Genomic DNA, 18,544 nt, shown 5'->3' on the forward strand with positions numbered 1-18,544 from the left:
GAAGTCGCATCACGCCTTGGCCCGTCCGGGTGGAACAGCGCTGCGCGCACGCGGTTGGGCGAAGCTGCGTGGGGCCTCGAGGCGTGCGGTGGATCCCGGCAGCTTCGACCCTTGCTGCGTGCGTGCAGCAGAGCCCATCTTCTCCGCTTCCGCAAGAGCCATAAATGAAACCCGCTGCCCCCAGTCGCCGCCAGCTTCGCAGCGCGTCCGATGCTGTACCACCGTCCCCGACGACTGCGAGCTGCCGGTCCTTCTGTTCCCGTCCAGACGTTTCAGCGGCCCGCCAACTGATCCTCCCACGCGCGTTGCGTGCGACCCACGAGCTCCCAGACGTCGTCGTTGCTGCCCCTCTGTGCTACGCCGACCATACCTTCCTCTCACCGCTCGCTCCGCTGCACGCTCCATTCAAATATTTGTGCCAATGCCGGCTCCTTCGAACACTCCCCTCGCGGTCCAATGCGCTTAGGAGGATCAGCCTGTGAAAGCTGCCGGCCGTGATCAGCCATCGCAAACCAGCCACTACTTTGCGCTCCGTCCGGATCCAGGACCAAGGGAAATAAATCTTCTACCATGCCCGCTCTACCGCATTTTGTCAGCAGCGCGCCGGGAGCTGCGCTCGAGCACTTGGCGGCTGCTGCCACCCTCATGGGCCGCGACCTTTCAGGAACAGCATCCGAACTGGCAAAACGCATCAACATCCCTTACAACAGCACCAGCCCTGCGGGTCTGATAGAGGCCAATACCGTGGATCCATGGAACAACAGCGGGAAATACGCACTGGGCATGGTCTACTTCTGCGTCATCTTGCTGTTCATCTCGTCGTGCTTGCGCTCCTACCACTTTTTCACCGACAGGGTTCGCGCTGCGTTACATCACGAAGAGGTACTGAAGTCGTCGACCACCGCATCACCTGATTCGGACTACGAGATGTCAGTGCTGTATACTGACAAATCAACCAACAAGTTCTTCCCACGCAATGGTGAGCTGCCTCAGCCTGCCAAAGTGCAGTCGTCAGTCTCGTCCTTCGCGCCTCTCAACAATCTGATCGCCTTGTTCCGTTTCCTCTTCTACCATCCATTGCCGCAGATCAATGTCAAGAAGGGTTGGAGGCCGATTGTCTTTCCGTCTCTTGGCGTTGTCTGCGTCATGTGTGCTGCGCTGGTCTTCACCATCCTGTACACCTTCATTCCTCAGCCGCTCTTCTGGGAAAGCATACAATATGGGTCGCCGCCTATGGCGATCCGTTCCGGCATGCTCGCTGTTTCCCTGATGCCTTGGATCATTGCTCTGAGCATGAAGGCGAACTTCGTTTCGCTCCTTACCGGCATCGGCCACGAGCGGCTGAACGTTCTCCACCGCTGGGGAGCGTATTTGATGCTCATTTTGAGCATCATCCACACGGTCCCGTTCTATGTAACGCCGGTCTGGGAAGATGGAGCACTTCCGCTATACCAGGCTCTGGTGAAGGGCCCGCATTTCTATACCTACGGCACAGGTAATCATCCAGACTTCCATCCGCGTTGTAAAATTCTGACAAAATGCAGGACTCGCCGCGCTTGTACCTCTTGCCTTTCTGTGCATTCATTCCCTCCCTCAACTGAGGGGCTGGATGTACGAGCTGTTCGTTGTTGTTCACGTTCCGGTGTCTATGGTCTTTCTTGGCATGCTGTTCTGGCACTGCAACAATTACCTCAACTCTTGGCATTTTCTGTTTTCCACTCTCGCCATCTGGGTATCTTCCTACATATACCGACTCTTCTACCTGAATTGGACCAACCCGAAAAGGATGTCCTGGTTGATTGGAGAGGAAGCCGCTGTCACGATCATGCCGGAAAACGCCATCAAAGTAACCATTCCCACGCAAAAGAGGTGGAGGCCAGGCCAATACGTTTACTTGCGCATGCCTGGCATTGCAGTGTTTGAGAACCACCCTTTCACCATTGCTTCTCTCTGCAGCAAGGACTTCCCTTCCAGCTATGGCGAAGACTACAGAGATATGGTTTTGGTCTTCCGGCCGTTTGGAGGATTCACACACAAGGTTCTGTTGAGTGCCATCGAGAGGGGACCCTGGCACACGTACCGTGCTTTTATCGACGGACCCTACGGTGGGATGCAACGCCGTCTGGATTCGTTCGATCACGTCGTTCTGGTTGCTGGTGGCAGTGGTATAACTGCGATTGTGAGCCAGCTACTGGATCTTATCAAGAGGATGAGAGATGGAAAGGCGGTTACGAAGAGTGTGCAGGTTGTGTGGGCATTGAAGCGGCCGGAGACGATGGAATGGTTCAAAGAGGAGCTCAGGATTTGCAGGGAATTCGCACCGCCGGACTCGGTGCAATGCCAGTTTTTCATCACGGCGGCCAAACGACTCGCCCGGTCGGGACAACTTGTCAGCGCGCAAACGCCAACACGACCAATGAGCATGTTCTTCCACGACAAAGTCAACGACGCCTTCCAAGACATTGCTGACAAGCGGTTCTCAGGTGTGTCAGCTTTCAAGAGACATTCGGCGTTAATAGCAGACGAGGCGCAAGGCAACCCGGACCGCGAAAAGGAGCTCCGTTCGGAAAACGAAGATGCCATTACTGCACTGCCGCAAGCGCACATGGTTCCTGTCGGCCGTGGACTCGGAGTCGTAACCCCTGACGGTCAACTTTCCCCTCCCACGTCTCCACGTTTAGCCAACAGACCGGAACCAGCTGAACGGAAGACGCTCGCAGAAAAACGCCGGTCCCGCAATCTCTCCTTGGACATTGCTACAGCGGTTGCAAACAACCCGGCCTTGGACGCGGAGGCTGCGCAACCGGCAACACAACAGGCATTCGATTTCGGCTTCCCATCGACGCCGACCGAGTTCCAGAAGAATCTAATGCGTTTCGCGTTCCTTCCGGCAGCGGTAAAGAAGAAGGACGGGTGGAGCACCGAGTACGGTCGGCCGCAGATTCCGTACATGCTGCGTCAGTTCAGCAAGGACTTCGGACGCCGGACTTGTGTATTTGTGTGCGGACCACCCAGCATGCGCATCGATGTCAGCCACACGGTGGCACAGCTGCAGAAGGAGGTGTGGAGCGATCCGGACAAGGACGAGATTTACTTGCATGCCGAGAATTACGCCATCTGATGTCGGCAGCTGCACATACGCATACCACCAGCCATGGCCTTGAGCAGGCACTCTGCAGCTTGTACAGCAACATAGCATATCGGCGTTTGGTTTTTTTTTTCTTTTTTTTGGGCGTTTGACGATGTGGATACCCCGCTGTGTTTGGTTTTTGTTCATAGTGTTTCCTCTTCCTCTGACTGTCCATATTTCCAAGTCCCTGATCCTATGGGTCTTTGTCCATACTTTGCTCTTTGGGCGACATTGAGTTGATTGAAGCACCTGCCGTGGGTCAGCGATCAAGTGTCTATTTAGACCAGGTCATCCGCCACGGTTCAGGTCACCAATCTCTCGGGGTCGTCGCGCGAGTGAGTTATTAGTTACCCATTTTTTACTTTCTTCCTCTTTAAGGCCGCGAGACGCGAAGATCAGGAAGAATAGAAGATGACGTGCAGTCTCGGTACTCGTCGATGGTATGTAAACTCGTGTCTTGATACGCTGGATCATGTTGATTGGTATGCGTACCTGCTCGGTCTGCATACCTCCGTTGGTCCAAATGCCCCTCATGCACTGATTGGTGGACCGTCACTCGGGCGATCATCGTACCTGGAGCGTTTGCGGGGCAGCGTCGCGCTCTTGCCGTTTCCAGGTTCCAGGAAGAGTGGCGCTCGGGTAGAACATGAAGCCCTCCTCTTCAGCGATTCTCTTGACTATATCCACTGCCTCGCAGCCCCCACGAAACGACCGGTATTGTCGATGCGGTCTTAACGAGCAACCATGTCTGCCGGTCGCTTCCTTGCTTTCGTCTCGCGCGCATGCATCTTCTTGTTCGTGCTGCTGGTCCTCGGTAACCACCTCGCCGCCGAGCAGGACACTGCGAACTCCATTCTCTCAATTCGTGCTCGCAAACAGTGCACAGTGGAGCCGGGCGGCAGCAATGCCACCGACGACGCCGTTGCCATCCGTCGAGCCTTTGAGGAGTGCGGCCGTGGCGGCAAAGTCGTCTTCTTGAACGAGACGTACTATGTCAACTCCGTGCTCAACACGTCCGCGCTCGAGGATGTGGATATCGAGCTACACGGAACGCTTCTGGTGCGCACAGCCATTTTCCTTCTCTTGGCATCCGTTTTGACGTGATCCCGCAGTGGTCCACGGACATCGACTACTGGCTGAACAACTCTCTGCCTATGGGATACCAGAACCAAACCACTGCCTGGATCTTCGGCGGGCGGAGGGTGCGCTTTCAGGGCTTCGGATACGGCACTTTCGACGGCAACGGGCAGGTGTGGTACGACTTTGCCGGCAGCGTGTCGAATTATCCCCACAGGCCGCACCAGCTCACCATCTGGGAGACGTACGATTCGGTTTTCGAAGGCTTGCGCTTCGTTCAGAGTCAGATGTGGTAAGTTGACGCCAATTGCTATTCCTGTCTTGCATATAAGCTGCTGATCCTGAACACTCTTTCCCTTTGGAAGGACCATGACGGTCAAGAACTCGGAAAACGTTCTTTTGCAGGACATCTACGTCAACAACACCAGTGAGAACGACTCTAGTGCTCGAAACACGGATGGCGCAGACACAATCTATGCCAATAACATTACCTTCAACCGTTGGCACGTTGTCAACGGCGATGACGGGTAAGAACGGAAATCTCCCAAGGGATCGTGGCAGACTCGAACTAATATCCCCATCAAAGTATCTCTACCAAAGCAAACTCCTCCAACATTTTCATCTACGATACCATCCTTGAAGACGGTCAAGGAATAGCTATCGGTAGCATCGGCCAATTCCCCGGTTGGTACGAGTATATCGAGAACGTTTACGCCAAAAACATCACACTTCTTAATACCCGGTAAGTCCACCTACACCATCTCTGCCCCTCCACGCAACAACGCCGAAGAACCAATAAATGACAACTCAACCACAGATGGGCAATGTAAGTATCTCTCCCTTCTAGGGCCCAGAGGCACAAGCCGAAAAAGCATTTCGACACTAAAATGATGCCCCCCACAGCTACCTCAAGACCTGGACCGGTGTCCAGAAAGGCTACCCACCAAATGGCGGTGGTGGCGGCCTCGGCTGTACGTCCACCTCCCACTTCCTCACTCACCTGCTTCCATTCTCTGTCCACGATGCCTTACCCCAGCCACTAACGCCAGTCTGGCTCCACAGACATGCGAAACATCACCATGGAATCCGTCACCCACATCCGCACGCGCGGTCTATTCCAAATCACGCAATGCACATCGTAAGCTTCCTCTCCTTCCTTTTCCTCCCATCTTCCCACACCATCTACTACCTACCCCTCGCCTTTTGCACCTCCTCCCCCCCAACCTCTCAAGATAGGAAAGGAAGAGAGAGAGAAAAAAAAAAAAGAGATATCAAGCGCTAAAACGGACACACACACACACCACAGCTACAACGACGAATCCGGCGACTGCGACACCTCGCAGTTCCACATCGGCCCGGACATCGCCTTCCGAAACCACACGGGCACCACGACGGCGACCGTGGCGGCCGACCTGCAGTGCTCGGCCGATGCGGGCGGCTGCGACGGCATCGAGATCAGCGGCATCGACGTCGTGGTCGTCGGCGGCAGCACCAACGGGACGCTTGTTGGCGGGTATGAGTGTAGTAACGTCTTGGAGCCGACGACGGGGTTTGTTTGTGATGGATGATGACGGATGCGGTTGGGTCGGTGGAAGGGTGAGGAGGGATTGGATGTGGGATGGATGGATGGATGGATGACTAAACGTTGTGTTGTTTGTTGGTCTTGTGCTCAGAGGGGATTGGATTTATTGCCTGCTTTGGTTTGGCAAGTGGCTGAAGTGGGGGGTTTGGGTTCTCTAAGAGTATAGCTGGTGGTCTCGGCCTGTTTCTGACCATATCAACTAGGTAAAATCAGAGACAGTCTTGTCAATACGCCGGAAGCCGCTCTACTACCCAGGCTACCGGTGGACGAATCACGTCGTGCCGCTTTCCATTAGCCACCGACTTGGATTATGCATGAAAACTTTGGAATCTCGACTGATCGTAGTTTCAATTAAGAGGCAGAACAGCCAGGTCACTTTGACCCGAACTCAACACTTGACTGTACTGTATACGAATACGCAATCTTTATTACACCCCCCACCAATCATGTAATTCATATACAACATTCCACATTAAACCATGCATAACAATATACATCCGTGGGCAACCTAGCTCATCAACAAGTTCGTCGCCCACGACACGTTCAGCGTCCTCAGATCGCTATAGTGCTGCCCCGTACCCAAAAACACGACTGGAATGCCCGTCGCATGGACCATCGACACCAGCGTCCCCACCATGTCGCCCACAGTGTCGCACTTGCTGATGATGAACCCGTCCAGCTTCCTGCCCGCGCCGAAGCTGGCGTTGAAGTTGCGTGCCTGCGCAACCGAGTCGGTGCCGACGAGCGCTTCGCCGACCATGAGGATCTTATCCGGCTTTGCCAGCTTGGCGAACTTCTCGAGCGAGGACATGAGGCGTTGGTCGTTGTGGCGGCGCCCGGCCGTGTCGATGAGGACGACGTCATAGGGATCCGCCTGGGAGCTGGCGTGCTTGACCGCGTCGGCGGCGATGTTGGCCGCGTCCTTGCCGTAGCCACGCTCGTACAGATCTACGCTGCCACCTTCGCGAGCCGAGAGCTCCTGAAGATTGCGCACGTGGACGCGGAGCTGCTCAACGGCGCCGCTACGGAAGGTATCGGCCGCGACAACGAGGACGCGGAACTTGTTTTGCAGAAGGAAGTAGCAGATCTTGGAGAGATTGGTCGACTTGCCAACGCCGTTGACACCGACGATGGAAATGACGTAGGGACGAGGGGATTGCATGGAGAGAGTGGAGGGTTGATTGACGTTTTGAATGGCGCGGAGGAGGTCCAAAGAGGTGGTGGGGGTGAGGATTTTGCGGACCGCAGACTCCATGCTGCTGCGAATAGTCGCTTCCACACCTGCACTCAATGTCAGAACATATCCAACTGTCAGGGTGACAATCGACTTACTGGTGAAACTGCCAGTCTTCACGCCGACAAGATCCTGCTCGACGCTCTCGCACAACCTGACTGCGGCCTCGCGGGCGACGTTTTTCTTCAACAAGTGGTCCTCCATGCCCTTGAGCGGCTTGGCCAGATCCTCCTTCGTGAGCGTCTTTCCGCCAACAACGTTTCTAAACAAACCACCAATTGCTCCAAGACTCGAGCCTACCAGGCCACTGGGCGCCGCCTGTGTGCTATCCTTTTCCTTCTTGGCATTTGCGGCTGCAATAATCTCATCCATCTCTTCATCCAGGTCTTTCAACACAAATTCGCCCTTTCCGGTCCTCTTGCCCCAAGACGACGAGTCAACTGCCTCCACTGCACTGGCCGCTGGTGCCTCGGAGTCAACGGAATGTGTCGAGTAGTCCAGCTGGGTATCATCTTCCTCAGCAGCCGCACCGAACTCGTCCCATTTCCTTCCCTTCTTTGCGGCGCCCTTCGTTGGCCGCCTCGCGGGCGATTCGTCACCTGACGAGGCCGGCGCAGATGACATGGCAGACTTCTTCTTCGCGCGACGCGACTGTCTCGGACCGCCCTTTGCGGCCAAGAGGTGGTTGTTGACGGCGGGCGAACTGGGCCGCGAGGTATCGGGCGTTGCTACCGGCGTGGCATCAGTCGAGGTGTTGTTGTCGCTGAACATGGGCTTCGGCGTGGCTAGCAGAAGGCAAGAAAATCAGAAAGGTCAGCCCATGCACACGGCACCATGTTGCGACACAATATCATGTACTCACGCTTGCGCAAGCCCGGCATGGGAGGAGGCACATCGTCGTCGTGATCGGTGCCGGAGCTGGAAGGCGGCGTGAATTCAGCGACGGTGCTGACCGAAGACTCCAGGTTGCGCAGGGACTCGCCGTGCGGCTCCAGCTCCTGTACCTGGCGGTCGAAATAGTCGTCGAACGGACAATTGAGCACCGCCGAGTTGCGCTTCTTGAGCTGGTCCTTGTATAGTTCTGTGAACAGGGCGCGCACGTTGTCGAGCAGCTTGTCGATCCACGTAAGGTGCACCAGTGACTGGTAGACAGCCTGCGCCACGTTAGCTGCGGCTACGATGGGCTGCATGAGCAAACGCGAGCACATACCACGAAGATCAGGCCGAAGTCCTTGGCTGTTGTCCACTTGAGGGTGTAGCCGTCGCGCTTGAAGGTGGGCTTCAGGGCGGCGTTCTGGTCATCGGTGGCCACATTGCGCTCTTCGATGAAGACCTCGCGGATGAGAGCGTCGATGGTTTTGGGGTTGACGGGGGCGTATGTCTTGGACCAGAGGACGACGCCCGAGGTCGAGAGCACCTCGAAAGAGTCGAGCATGGTGGGCGGTGCTCGGGGCGCGGCGAAGGAGTAGAGATGGCGGAGAAGCAGCGGTGGTGGGCCGGAGACTTGACGCGCGATGATGCGGGCGGGCTTGAGCGGCGCCGCTGCCTCTCCGAGAGGTTAAGCCACGACACGCACCCGCAAGCCAAACACCCAAGCCACCCAAGCAACCACCTTTCCACTCCACGACCGCCCACCACCCGCCGGCGCCCGTCAATCCCCCGCACCTGCTCGCCATGCAGCGCCCGACATACGCGCCCGCGCACTCGCCGCCGCTGCACCATCCGGTGCCCCAGCAGTAAGCTCGCCCACAGCTCTCCTCTCCCGCCCGGCAGGCAGCTGCTCACAAAAATACCCCAGCATCAGCCAGGTCCCGAACCTTCGCAGTCCTCCGCCGCCGCAAGCGCAACAGCAAGCCCAGGCGAACTCATATGGATACCCGCAACAACCCCAGCCCCAAGGCGCCCCGGGCTTCATGCATCCGGCATTCGGGGGCATCATGAACGACTCGACCGCGCAGATGGGCTTCCAGGTCGGCAAGAGCGCCGTCATGGCCGGCCATGAGTATATGGAGCAGAACGTGCGTGGCTCAATTCGTGGCCCTATACACTGCATGGCTGACGGTCCGGCGCGCAGTTTAACCGCTACGTCAACGTCAGCGCCCTGAAGCGCTACTTCAACGTCAGCAACTCTTATGTCGTTAACAAGCTCTACATCGTACTGTTTCCCTGGCGCCACCGGCCGTGGGTGCGTCAGAACCAGGATGGCTTCTTCCTGCCACCGCGCGAAGATATCAATAGCCCGGATATGTACATTCCAGGTACGTCGCACCCAGACAGCCGTCAAAGCGCAACCGAGCTGACACCAATTCCTAATGCAGTCATGGCCTTTGTGACTTATATCCTTCTCTCCACACTCCTTGCCGGTATTCGCGGCGCTTTCCACCCAGAGCTGCTTGGACTGACAGCCACCACCGCCTTCGTTGTCGTCACATTTGAGATTTTGGGCCTGAAGCTTGGATGCTACCTCCTCAGCATTAGCAACGAATCGCAGCTGCTCGACCTGGTAGCCTACTCCGGTTACAAGTTTGTTGGCGTCATCGTCACTCTCGTCGTGGCCGAGATCTTTAACAGAGGCGAGGGTACTGGCGGCATGATCGGCTGGACTATTTTCCTCTACACCTTCTTTGCGAATGCCTTCTTCTTGGTAAGTGCGAGCTCGCGATTCTCTCTAGCTCCATCGTGTGCACGCCTTCGAGATGCAAGATATGGACATGACACATCAGATATGCTGACCTTGACCAGCTCCGCTCGCTGAAGTATGTCCTTCTCCCGGAACAGTCCCCCAACACCAGCAGCGGGGCCAGCTACACAGTAGCAAGGGCACAGCGCAACCGCCGCACCCAGTTCCTCTTCATCTACTCGTACATTGTCCAGTTTGTCTTCATGTGGATCCTCAGCCGCCAAGATTCCAGCAGTGTCAAGGCTGCCTAGGTCCGGTTAGATTGAAGAACGTACAGGAGATGATATATTGAGCTCAAACGCCACGAATCAGTCATTGTCTCGAGTTAACGTTCGAGCAATCGAGACATTCACCCTGTTCACCCCCCTCCCGGCTCTTTTTCGTGGTCCAAATAATGCATAGCTCGTCGAAGCAGTGGCCGGATCGTGTATGAGATGGACGAAAGAGAAGACGAGAATGATGCGGAGCACCCGAATGTTTCTTGGCCCATGGTATTGGGGATATCAGCGAACAGGAAGGAAAGAAGGAAGGAAGGACGTATGGACGAGATGCTGAGGTCAACAGACCACCAATTAAGGATCAGCTGGGAAAGCACATAAATCCAAAAACTATAAAATGTCTTGATATAGTTACTCCCTTAATCCTTCCTCTTGGGTTTGCCTTGACGCGCATAAGTGGGTCGCATTTAGGGGAAGCGGTGACTAGCCACTCGTCTCAGCCGCTATTTTGTGCTGCACTTTACAGCCAGTGTTCGTCCTTGGCCTCGGAGTCTTGCATATGCTTGCCCACATCTAGTAAGGTAGCAAGCCAACCTCAACAGAACCACAAACGAAGAGAACGAGGTATCCGAGGCACGAAAAAGTCCCGCGACCAAAGTCTCTGTTCCTCTGGTTTATGCGTGTCACACATATGTTGTCTGCGGACCGCATCACCAGCTGTCCAAGATTCCAAGTTTCCAGATCCGGTGGACACGGCCCAACGTGGTCGTGGTGTGATATTCTCCCCACCACGATAATCCCTTCCTCACTCCCCCAAATTTCCCTTCCTGCCTTCCCCGCAAACCCCCGAGAAATCACCCCCCTTTTCTCCAGCCTACTCTACCCGCTCTCGTCACCAGGTCATGATGCAATGCCGTACCACTACGTAGAAAGTCTCTCCACAACTATACACATGACCGGCCCGGCCCGGCCTTTCGATCCTCACTCGCCTCCGAGGGGCCGAAAGCGCGATGCCGAAAGCGAGAGAGAGAGAGAGAAAGAGACAGGCGGACAGAAACATCCAGTCATCGCTCTGTCTGCGTCATGCTCATCCCACATTCCTAGGCTTCCCCATCCATCTACCTACTCACTCATTCACTCAACTCACCTCACCTCACCGGCTGATCACCACTACCACCGCCGCCGCCAACCGCCATGCATCCATCCCATTTCCCCACATCCAATAACCTGCCTTGAATTTTTTTTCCCCTTCCCCTTTTTCCCACGCGGGGACACCGACACCGACCCGCGCGCGCGGCACATACATAGGTAGTTGGTGGTTGATTGGTCGGCAGTGGCAGGCGGTGCGGTGCGATGCGGTGATCCAGATCTAGAGACCACCACCTAGACCCTGGGCCTAGGCACGGACAGGCCGCGCCTCGTCCCATCCATCACATCGTCTTTTCTCCGACACACCACCACCACCACCCCAACCCCCATCGGCTCGGCCTCTCCGGGAGTCCGGGTAGTGGTAGTAGTAGTAGCAGCAGCAGCAGCAGCAGCAGCGCGCACCCCCCCACCGGCACCGCCCGCCCGACCGCCTAGGCAGACTACCTACCTATCTGTCTATCTATCATTCAAACATTCTTGATTGATTGTGATTGGGAAAAATGGGGATCAAAGTCATGTCATGATGCAGCCAGCCACAGGGCAATTTTTGTTTTTATTTTTTTAACCAGCGCGCACCACCAGCCAGCCAGCCCCTCAGCGTGGAAGGGAGAGGGGGGAGAAAAATGCGGAAAAAGGGCTCGGTGGCGCGCGGGCGCGCGCGGTGGCGGCGACGAAGTTCCGGCACGGCGAAAGGTGGGCGGACGGGCGGACGGACTGTGTGTGTGCGCGCGTGTGCCGCGCGGCAAAAAACAAAAAATGAACGGTCTTGGCAAGATAGTCACGGCGGGCTGGGCATCTTGGGAATGAGGGGGCACGGGGTGGGGGGTAATCGTGACGGTGACGGTGACCCGGTCATGACTCCTTCCGTGCTCTCTCTCTCTCTCCACTTCGCCTCCGCCTCCGCCTCCGCCTTCGGCCCCCCCACCTATGACGATCGATGAATCATTCTTGCATCTTTCTCGAAAGTTCGATCCACAAACTGCCCGGCGCCTCTTGTTGAGAAAAATCATGATTTGCTTTCATTTGGAAGGATGGAGGGGATGTGGATCAGGATGTAGATCGAAGGCCTTCTCTGCGCCTTCATGCAACCATTCGATTTCAACTGCTAATACTACATCCTCCACTTGTTCCCTTACACGACTAGCTCCCCAAACACCCTCTCTTCAATCCAGCCTTTTCCAGGCAGTGGATCGAGCAGAGGAGGTTTGGACTACTTCTACCACCGCTCCAACTGACTAAAAACTATCTACGTTCCGTCTCCAACGTCCTCCACCCAGTTATCCATGGTATCGGCCCATTTTTGTTTGTGGTATTGTGTGATGTGTTGCGTGTCCAGTAGAACAAAGAAAACAGAAGTCCCCCTTCCTTTCGCTGTGATTCGTGTAGACGATAGGTGTCCTGAAAAATAGTCGGACTTGTGGTATTCGAAAAAAGGTGTCCGTAGACCCCTTTCAGCCAAACAAGATAAAACTCCGTTTCCCCACCTCCGGACCCCGTTGTTTGAGCAAAGCCTCGAACCAGTAAAGCAGCAGAATAAAAGGCCAATGTTACCTCCCATTGAATGAACAGCAGAGAAAAAAAGCAATTAACGAACGGACTGAAAGCAGAGCAAAACAGGAGGTTAAATGATGTAATAAGAAGGGCAGGAGGGTGAAGCGTATAAGGATTCGGTGACTCAATGTACATGACTACTTGGCAGTCAATCACGAGCAGAATCGGCGTGCGAGGTAGGCAGCCGAGAGGACATCACCTAGATGACACCCTCCCACCTGCCGGGGCCAGCCCTCGCTTGGAGGACTTGAGCAACTTCGCTTGCGCAGCAAGCCCTCTTTCTGCCAAGATCCTTCTGGACTGGGCGGCGAACTTCCGGGACGACTGAAAATGGTGACTGCAGCGCCTTAAAGTCGAACGTCGAGGAAGGAGTTCGCCCACCGGGAGTGTGGAGCAGGAACGAAGAAGCAAGGTTGCGATCCGCCACGACGCCCGGGGTGCGTTGAAGAACAGAAGGATCGAGGGTGAGAAGAGTTTCGGCTGCGAGCTTCTCGGGGTTGACGAGATCGCGCACGTTCTGCTGCAGTGACATATCCACAGAAGATCTGCATCGCTTGCGACCCTTGGCTACCTCATCAGTGCGAGTGTTAGGCGAAACATTCTCGTTCTGCTGGAAGGGAACCGGAGTGGCCTCCAACGCATCATTGATATGGAAGCCCTCCAAATCAGGCGACGACAAAGATTCGCTCGGGACAATGGCCGAGATCATCTCAGAGCTCTCCTTCTCCTTCAGCTGCCCCGGGTAGGGCAGCCCCGCATTGCGGCAAGTCGCCAATTTCGCCAGTTTGGCGTTCGGCGCCCAAGCAGCAGACGAGACCGAAGAAATCGAAGAAGCACGAGATGACCGAGACGAGTTGTCCGAAACCATGGAGTCAGGCGAAGACGACGAAGACGTCGTCGACGCTGCGAGCGAGGGTCGTCGTCCAGAAAATTGGTAGGCTTCCAAACCATTGAAGCGAGGAGTAGGTGTCCACTGGTCAAGATTGCAACGAGCAGACATCATGGTCTGATGGTGAGCCATGGCAGCGCACATCGATGGGCGCCTCGATCCCATAGAGGCCACACTCACTGCAGGAGTGTTGCTCATAGTCGATTGAGGAGTCATTTGCGGCGTGGGGAGCGGTCCCAGACGGGACATCATTGGCGCAGGTGGAGTCATGTCCACCATCGGCTCAAGGCAAAAGGCATTCGCCTTGGTGCGAGAGACTGGTATGCTTTCTTGAATCCACGACTCGCGCACCGGAGAAATAGTGGCCGGGGGCGGGGGCGGGGTCAGACGCTTCGGAATGCAGATCTGAACAGACTTCCTGCGGACGACATCGAACGTGTCGAGCTCAGGAGTGAGCATTGGAATGAGGGTCTTCCAATCATGCATTCCAAGGTGCATTTGAGGGGCACCGGGCGAAGGCGGCGGCTGAGACGAAGGCGCGGCCCGAAGGACGATTGCCTGCCACCGTTCGAAAACCGGGTCGGTGATATGAAGCTTCCAGTTCACGGCCTTGAGGAAAGCCATTTCATTGGTGTTGATTTCGCTGACCTTGAGGCCAGAGATCTTGCTCCATGCGCGAGCCGAATAATTCCGGTCCTGCAAATACTTCGATGCCAGTATCAATGCGGCAAGGAACATGCGCCTACCGCACTGCAAGGCGCGAACAGCCTGATCCTCGGGCTGCTCCATAGTGAAGTCAAACCTGGGCACGTGTGCCTTGATGAGAATCAGGTAGTACAGAGCAACCTGGAGGGTCGAGTAGCTGGTCCGCGACCGACGCAGAGTCTCCTGGATAAAGGTCCGTAGAGGAAGGACTCCGCGGCCGGAAACCCGTTCGTTGGGGCAGGTCGGCACGGAGAGCGGCCAGATGACCTCTACCATTTGGGTGGCAGAATCTTCAACGGATAGTCACCTTAGCGTACGGTCGAGGGAGATTCGGAGGCGGCGGGAGGGCTTACCGACAAGGCTGTCTACGAACTTGACAGTGCGCTCGCTCTGGCGGACAAGGGCGGGGGGCGCACGGCAGTTGACAGCTGTGGGGCATCTGCGGGGGTTCTGGCGCAGCTCTGCAGGCACGGGAACATCGCTCGCCCTCAAGGAGGGGAGAGAGGTTTGGCTCTCACACCACTGCGAGATCTGGGTGCGAGTGATGCCACCGTTGGGGGCGATCGATTCGGCTGCAACCGAGCATCCATTGGGACGGACGGGAGCGGCAGCTTGCGAACGAGCCCATGAGTCGTCAGAATCCCAACCTCTGTGTCCGGAACTTGAAGTAGAGGACTGAGAGGATTGAGAGGAAGCGGCATCTAGAGAGAATACCGAAGAGGTAGAAGAGGATGCAGAGGATGAAACGGCAGATCCATAGGGATGCGTAGCATCTTGGGTTGGGAATGGAAAGTCGCAACCCATGTTGGAGAAAAGTAAGAAACGCCTGGGTATACTAACCGAGATCCAGTATGAAAACCGAAGAGAGTGAGAAGCAGACGCGCTTTTGTTGCGAACTACTTTTTTTGTTTAGGCAGAACCTAATAGGTCGAATGCTTTTGCGCGGTCGTGGGGTGACCTGCGAGATTTACCGATGAGAAGAACCAACGAAAACCCGCCCGTCGTGCGATTTGACAGCCGACGGTAGTTCTCGGGTGCTTCTGCCTTCCTGGAATGGAAATGGAGATTCCTGTGTCCCGAAGATTGCCAGAAGCTCGTGACAGCGCGTGTGGTATGGCCTACGCTTTCAGTCCTTGCGAGGGTGTTGGAGCAAGCGTGGAATCCGTTTTCGTAATCGTGGGAGGGCAGAACAGAGAGTATGCGGGTGGTTATGCGTGATGCAGTCGACAGTCTAGCTTTGCAGCTGGTGCTTGTGGTCGGTATAGAGTGGCCAACTGGCGCCCAGAGCTTCAGCCGTGAGAGAGGATATTCTCCAGTCACCGTCAGCTACAGATATCACCAGAACAAGGCGTCTTCCTAAACCGTCGCAGTGCACTTCGAGCGTAGTTCAGCGGTACGGGGCGCGGGCCGTCGCAGAGCTGATGGAGACCGAAGGAGTGCGGGATCTAGCAGCAGGAGGAATCCTGGATGAAGAAGAGAGCCTTGTTGTCCGAACCGGAGGTGAAATCTGAGCGACTGATGACTGGAGTGCTGTTGTTTGGCTTAAGGTACATTGTGACTATTTCGAGTGTGGCGGTGATGGGGTTCAGATGGTGACGGGAGCCACCATGCGCAGGCCGGGCGGGGTGGCCGTGCGCCTTGCGAGCGGAGCGGGAGAGCGGAGAGAGTGGTGTGCGCGATGCAGCTGGGTGCTGAGTGCTGCGGTCTTGGTGGTCGGAGGCGAGCTCGCTAGGGCTGGGGAGCAAGAGTCGAGGCGGCGGCGGCGATCGCGATCGAGTAAACGAGGCAAGGGCCGGCGGCAGAGAGGCGGGTTGGGTGCGAGCGGAACAGCGCCGAGCTGGGTGGTGGAAAAGGCAAGGGCTATTAAAGGAGGCAACAGAGTGGAGATGACTCGTAGGGAAGGCGGCAACGCAGGCAGGACAGGTGGTCGGCGCGTTTGAGACAAGGCTGCTGACTGGAGGATAAAGGGTACTAGCAAGCGGACAGGTGGCCAAGGTCGAGAGGGGCCGGTTCTAATCGCAGCGTCAGAAGACGTTGGTTTAGACGACGGTCCAGCGTGCGGCAGACATGGTTGCTGTGTTGGGACTCAGAGGGGAGAGGGTGGCGGGCTTTTGATAGAAGGGAACACCGGCGGAGTATGACTGTCTGCCCTGCCATCTCAGCGCGCGCACGGGCCACGCGCCGGCCGACGCCCCCAGCAGCGCCCGCGATGGCAAATACTGGCTGGCCGCCCGAGAAGTTTGGCTCGCGCGGCATCACACGGGTGCGACAGCGCGCGCGCGCTGCCTGCCTGTTCTTGGCCCTCGGCGTCTGGCCGCCGCACTGCCTCGTCGTCGTGCCCGCCGCCCGTGGCTCCTCGCCGCCCGTCGCCGCCGCCCGTCCTGAGGCAGCTCGCGCGCGGCTCGTCATGTCGCGGCCAGCCTGGCCGGCTGCGGCGGCGGCGACCAGGCCCTGCGCCCGCCTGCCGGCCCTGCCCGAGGCTGAGCGACGACTGGCCGCGAGCGCGTCCGCGCTTGACAAAGAACGCAGTGCTTGACCAGGCCGTCACCGCTTCCGTCGCGCGCCCGTCGCGCGCCTGCGCAGCGGGCAGCAGGACCCAATCTGAGACACGCACAACCTAGCGAGACGAGCTCGCGATCGAGAAGAGGGGAAAGCTGCAGTGGGTGACCATGGCCACGCCGTTGGAGCAGGCTGGCCAATGGCAACCCTGGCGATCCAGCCGTGACACTTGGTGATTCGACCTGTTGTCCTCGTCTCTAGCGCGCCCACGCCTTGCCGCACGAGGCGAAAGAGCCGACTCCTCTGCTGTTGTTAGCCACCGCCTTTGACTCACCCGCCAGCGCGCGCCGCCCAGCTGGCTCCAGTACTTGCGCCTGCGCCTGCGATGGCGACGACAGCCTCACGGCCGTATACGTCACGGAACGCCGCGTCGCGGGCGCAGGCACGCAGGCAGCCTGCTCCGCGGTCGGGCGCGTGCACGGAGCTTGCTTCCGCGCAGGGCATGGCGGAGCGGCGCGGGCTGCAAGAGTGGGCAGGCCTCGCGCGCGTGTGCAGTGGGCGGAGCGCTGCTGCTGCCAGCCTGCGCCAGCCTGCCACAGCGATGGGCGATGACCTGCAGCGGCACCGTCAGAAAGCGGCATCTCAGCGACGCAAATTGCACACATCTGAGTCGCGCTCGACCCAAATGGCCCAAATCGACCTGCTTGCGGCTGCCGAACAAGCTCCGAGCGGCGCGGCGCAGGAGTCGCAGCCGCGCATCCAGGGTGCCAGGCAACAGGCGTCTGCCTGCTGGAGGCGAGGGCAGGCGAGGGTGTCGTCTCCCCCCCGAGGGCCGGCGCGCGCGCGCCCCAGGAAGCCCCAGCGCCTGCTCGCCACCACTCTGCCACACCGTCGTCACAGCGGGCAGGTGAGTGGCTGCCGGGTGCCTGGAGCTGGGCTGACGGACGCTACGGCTCCAGTCACGCGCAATGTGCGAGGCCCAACTAGCCACGTTGGAGATGGGTTTGCGCGGAGCCCCATCCGGTCGGGTTCTCAGAATTGCGGTGATGGCGAGCGGTCAAGAAATCCGGTCAAGCCCCGTGATTTGGGCCGCGGTACGCTGGGAGGTACGAGTACCTGGTCACGATGCAAAAGGACCCCACATCACCATCAGCCTGCGCCGCCCTGACCCGCGCCGAGGGCTGACTGCGTCGCCAGCCAGCCGTGAGCCTGCTCCCGCTGACGAGCAAGAGTGCCGCTTAGACGCGGAGCAGGTCATCGTGATCCTTCTCGTCGTTGCATGCAGCAGGCATCCGCGCCGGAGGATCGAAGTGGAAGCTTCCATTGCTGGAAAAGGCCGGGTCCGTGTGCGCGTGGGGGAAGCCGGGCCGCAGTGGTGAAGCACACAGGTGGCCGCCAGACGGCTTGGCCCCCCAGAAGGCAGAAGCACCCAAGCCAAAAGGATTGTGATAGCATAGGGCGTTCCCGATGTGGGCCCGCATCTCATGCCCCGAGTTTTGTCGTGGCCAGGCTGCATCGCCATTGGGCCGCCTCCACGGCCGCAGCGGCTCTTGTGACGGCTCCGATGACGTGGGTGAAACAAGAGCATGGAACTGCGGGCGCTGCTTGGGGATTTTCCTGGCGGTCATGTTCAGACCACACCATACGTTGCTCCAGAGTTGGCACTCCGGGTACTACATGTGGTCCCGGGCACACTCATGCAAAATCGGCAACCAGTAATCGGCCGTGATCTGAGAGCTCCCCGGTGCTGACGGTGAGCGAAATATGCAGGTTCGGTCCGGATGCGGTAAGCCAAATCTTCGTGGCTTCCCGCCTGCTCACACAGTCGCG

At 57.5% G+C, this 18,544-nt stretch overlaps 5 protein-coding genes across 5 annotated transcripts; 3 read left to right on the forward strand and 2 right to left on the reverse strand.

Annotated features, from left to right (window-relative positions):
* Positions 1–570: 570 nt before the first annotated feature.
* On the forward strand, positions 571–3,121 carry BKCO1_1800021 (metalloreductase transmembrane component; the record flags this gene model as incomplete). The annotated part of the gene is made up of 2 exons (XM_020271796.1): positions 571–1,495; positions 1,545–3,121. 2 exons carry the CDS (start codon positions 571–573, stop codon positions 3,119–3,121), a joined length of 2,502 nt encoding a protein of 833 aa, XP_020131454.1.
* A 753-nt stretch (positions 3,122–3,874) lies between these two features.
* On the forward strand, positions 3,875–5,775 carry BKCO1_1800022 (pectin lyase-like protein; the record flags this gene model as incomplete). Its single annotated transcript, XM_020271797.1, has 8 exons — positions 3,875–4,189; positions 4,243–4,499; positions 4,573–4,734; positions 4,794–4,949; positions 5,025–5,033; positions 5,111–5,178; positions 5,270–5,345; positions 5,514–5,775. 8 exons carry the CDS (start codon positions 3,875–3,877, stop codon positions 5,773–5,775), a joined length of 1,305 nt encoding a protein of 434 aa, XP_020131472.1.
* A 522-nt stretch (positions 5,776–6,297) lies between these two features.
* BKCO1_1800023 (signal sequence receptor alpha subunit) lies at positions 6,298–8,458 on the reverse strand (the record flags this gene model as incomplete). The annotated part of the gene is made up of 4 exons (XM_020271798.1): positions 6,298–7,070; positions 7,122–7,808; positions 7,886–8,177; positions 8,234–8,458. 4 exons carry the CDS (start codon positions 8,456–8,458, stop codon positions 6,298–6,300), a joined length of 1,977 nt encoding a protein of 658 aa, XP_020131455.1.
* A 239-nt stretch (positions 8,459–8,697) lies between these two features.
* BKCO1_1800024 (er to golgi transporter yif1) lies at positions 8,698–9,954 on the forward strand (the record flags this gene model as incomplete). The annotated part of the gene is made up of 5 exons (XM_020271799.1): positions 8,698–8,759; positions 8,822–9,041; positions 9,098–9,281; positions 9,342–9,667; positions 9,766–9,954. The coding sequence occupies 5 exons, from the start codon at positions 8,698–8,700 to the stop codon at positions 9,952–9,954; spliced, it is 981 nt and encodes a 326-aa protein (XP_020131449.1).
* Positions 9,955–12,820: 2,866 nt separating this feature from the next.
* On the reverse strand, positions 12,821–14,491 carry BKCO1_1800025 (g1 s-specific cyclin; the record flags this gene model as incomplete). Its single annotated transcript, XM_020271800.1, has 1 exon — positions 12,821–14,491. The coding sequence occupies one exon, from the start codon at positions 14,489–14,491 to the stop codon at positions 12,821–12,823; it is 1,671 nt and encodes a 556-aa protein (XP_020131450.1).
* Positions 14,492–18,544: the final 4,053 nt, after the last annotated feature.

Source organism: Diplodia corticola (genome assembly GCF_001883845.1).
Source record: "Diplodia corticola strain CBS 112549 chromosome Unknown scaffold18, whole genome shotgun sequence".
Taxonomy (NCBI): domain Eukaryota; kingdom Fungi; phylum Ascomycota; class Dothideomycetes; order Botryosphaeriales; family Botryosphaeriaceae; genus Diplodia; species Diplodia corticola.